The 3455-nt window shown below is 38.4% G+C and overlaps 1 protein-coding gene across 1 annotated transcript; it reads right to left on the bottom strand.

Moving 5' to 3' along the window:
• Window positions 1-499: 499 nt before the first annotated feature.
• LOC139221610 (troponin I, slow skeletal muscle-like) lies at window positions 500-3119 on the bottom strand. The gene is made up of 6 exons (XM_070853528.1): window positions 3082-3119; window positions 2570-2611; window positions 1707-1838; window positions 1515-1604; window positions 987-1169; window positions 500-895 (listed from the first exon to the last, which is right to left on the bottom strand). Exons 1-6 carry the CDS (start codon window positions 3100-3102, stop codon window positions 794-796), a joined length of 570 nt encoding a protein of 189 aa, XP_070709629.1. The 5' UTR covers window positions 3103-3119; the 3' UTR covers window positions 500-793.
• Between the last annotated feature and the right edge of the window lie 336 nt (window positions 3120-3455).

The raw sequence follows: 3455 nt of genomic DNA, 5'->3' as shown, positions 1-3455 counted from the left end.
CTCAGCCCAGGTGTTCCACAACTCCTGTCCTCTATGTCCATCATTAAACTCTGAATATAACAAGAAGACACTATATTGAATAATTGTTTCATTAGTTCTGAAATTCTTGGCACTTATTATAGATTTGGAGGCCAATCTTCTTTTGAACTTAATTATTCCATTACTTGTTTGTTCAATTTCTGAAGCTTTGTCTCTATTATGCAAAAATTATTATAATCTGGTAAAATAAGCCATCTTTATCATAATTTGTGACTTGCAATTTAAATTTGAGTTTTCTCAAAATGTTGTTTCACTGCTTTAATGGAAGTGTGTGCAAAGTCTATTTAAACATTATGAGGTTGAGTTTAAGTAGGTAACACCTGTTGTGCCCCCTCCTCGTCTTCCTTTTTTAATCCATCATGAGTTAAGCTGCTTTCCATCCTCTTACGTGCCGCACATAAACCAACGGGTGCCAGTAAAATGAAACATGATAAAGTCAAGTACAGATATGGAACCATCAAAGGCTGAAACAGTTGGTTTATTCTTATCCTCTTTAATTGTCTAAAGATGTCATAACAAAACAAAATCTTTGGTAATAAAAAAAAAAAGACACAATGGGTCTCTACTCATCCTACACTTTTCTTTAAGTGCTTTGAGTCATTGCACAGAAATTAAGCCTCAAGCAAATGGAGGCACAGCTGATGTTCTAGGGGTTATACATGTTTATGCTTAATTCCTACAGCTTTCAGTCCTCAGGTAAGTACTCCATGTCTAAACATCCTCCATTTCCCTGTAGGACTCCTGACAGAATGCTTCACTGTCCTCCGCCGCCTGTGTCGAACATCTTCTTGCGGCCCTCCATGCCCGACATGGCCTCCACATTCTTACGCCAGTCACCCACTTCAGTAGTGAGCACCTGGGGTTGAAGAGAGAAATGAGAAAAATTCATATTTCCTGCTTACTGGCAAAACCTGGAGAAGTTTGGAGACTTTTGGGACTCTTGTTACCTTGTCCTGTTTGACGTCCTCTTTCTTCACTGACTTGAGGTTTGCTCTCAGGTCCATGGAGCCTTTGTGTTTGGAGCCCAGGAGAGCTCTCATCATCTCATCTGCAGACACCCTCACCTTCCTCAGGGCAGGTTTTTTAAACTTGCCCCCAAGGTCCTGTACCTTCAGCTTCAGCTCATGGATCTAAAAAGATGACAAAATATGAGAGAAAAACACAAAAACCAGCTACTGCTAAGTTCACTTTGTGCTCATTCTTCTGTCAGGTTTTTTAAGTATAAATATGCTGAAGACTGAAATATTATTATTATTATTATTAGATAAATTATTTCAAGTTCTTTGGGGGGGGGGGTTGTTGCCAAAATATGGACATAAAGTACATTCAACAACTGATTTCTTCTCTGTTTTAATCTCTGGTTTCAAGCCAAAGAGGAAAAGGATTTATTTTTTTTCATTTTAAAATATTGACTGCAGTGTGCGAGATAATAAGAAGACAATGTGTTCAGTGGAGGAGGGTGTTCAGAGACTTACATCTTTGTTGTGCTTGCTCACTTTGGATTCACAGTCATATCTCTCCTCGTCCACAACATCAATTTTTGCATGAAGCTGTTTGCATAGATTCTGACGAGAAAAAGAGTTTTACCATCAGTCATCAATCAAACATATTCATACATTTTCTGCTGTAGAAAAGACTCTTATTCTTCCGTGATTAATGTCCCTTACTTGTAGCTCTCCCATTGGTAGTCCAGCCAGCTGCAAAGGGGGCAACTTCTCTCCTAGATAGCGTACTTTCTCTTCCTCCCTTTCCTGCCTCTCCCTCTCCAAATCCTCGCAGGCTCTCGTAAGGAGAAGCATCTGATTGGAAAAAAACAGATATCAGTCAGTTCCCCTGGGAGAGGAAACCCCAGGTTGCTATATAGCCCATTTAAATCATTATATAGTAAAAAGGTGCCTTGGTTCTGCATGCACACATACAGATAAATAGCTGAACTGGTTCAAACTAGCAGATGAAGTAGTGACATAGCTAAAATTAATGGGTAAACGGTTGGAATAGATTGCTAAATGTTGTTGTTGGAGAAATTAATAAAAAAAAAAAAAAAAAAGTCATGAATAAATGGTTCCTCCAGGTTGGTCTTTATAATGAATAGTGAAATAATATCCAATTTAAAGGAACATATTTGGAACATGATGGAGGTTACAAAGTGCTTTCCATCAACATCGGCACTGACAAAAAAGAAAACACAAAGCGCCTACAAGAAAAGATCATTCAGAAATGCATACAAAGGCAATGCACATAAAAACAGAGATATACGGCAACTGACTTGAGAATATCCTTTAAATGATAGAAAAACCATCCTAAAGTAGGGGTTTTTTTAAAACGGTGAGCAGACCCAACTGATATAAAGTTATATATTTCAAAGTTAAGGTGCCAGTAGAACAAAGGAGCAGTCACCCTTGAATAGCCTAAGTGATCGCTCGGTAGTATAAAGACTTTGTAACCTGGAGGTGGAAGGAGGAGCTAATCTATACTGTCCAATTGATTTAAAGATTATTAAACCAAAAAATGGTATATCATAACCACTCACCTTGAGGGAGAGCTTGCGAGAAGCCGAAATCTTCGACTTCGGCTGTGAAAAAAGTGTATTTGTTAGTATTTCACAACACAATAGAGTTTTATATTTCACTTATAATTAATCAAGTTGTTACTGACATTATTTAGGACACATATACTGAGGACACCTTGCCATAGAATGCCATTCAACTGTAGAAAATTGAGTTGCATCAACATCTTTCAAGCAAAATGAAACACTATAAACTTTTATGTTTTCCAGGGCCTTTATATTGGAATCATTCTGAGATGTTCCATATACAGTAAAATATGTAAAGACGTATGAGTGTCAAACTCTGCACCACTTGCTGCAGCTGCATGTGAAAAGATAAAGCTTTATTATTAGGACAAAGTCAAGGGGAAAGCTCTCAGTGATGCTGATAACAAGTCTGACAGATAACCACTGCCAGATCTTTGCCATGTGCATTAGGACAACGTGTCCCCTTTCCATGCATGGAGGATTAACACTGTGGAATATTGTTGGCTCACCTTATCCCCCTTGGGATTCATCGCTCCGGCTCTGTCAGGCTCCTGAAACCCCAAACAGAGACTAATGAGGGCGATGAAGCTACAGGCAATTGTAATTAGGTTTATATGACAACATAATAGGAGATACTGTTTTTAGCTATTTAGGAAGCAAATACAGCTTTCCTGTAATCAAGAGCAGTTTACACCAATATGCACCATGACAGCAGCATTCAGGGATAAAGGATTAACATGAATTTTCTTACCTCACAACTGTCATAACAAAAACAAGCACATGAGAGAAACAGAGACGTGTATTAGTAGAGTTTAAGGGGAACAGTTCACCCCAGTGTACCACAATGTAATTTGACCTATCAAGGCACCACATAGCAAACAGT

Source organism: Pempheris klunzingeri, chromosome 22 (genome assembly GCF_042242105.1).
Source record: "Pempheris klunzingeri isolate RE-2024b chromosome 22, fPemKlu1.hap1, whole genome shotgun sequence".
NCBI lineage: Eukaryota > Metazoa > Chordata > Actinopteri > Acropomatiformes > Pempheridae > Pempheris > Pempheris klunzingeri.
This window is presented reverse-complemented; position numbering and strand designations above follow the sequence as displayed.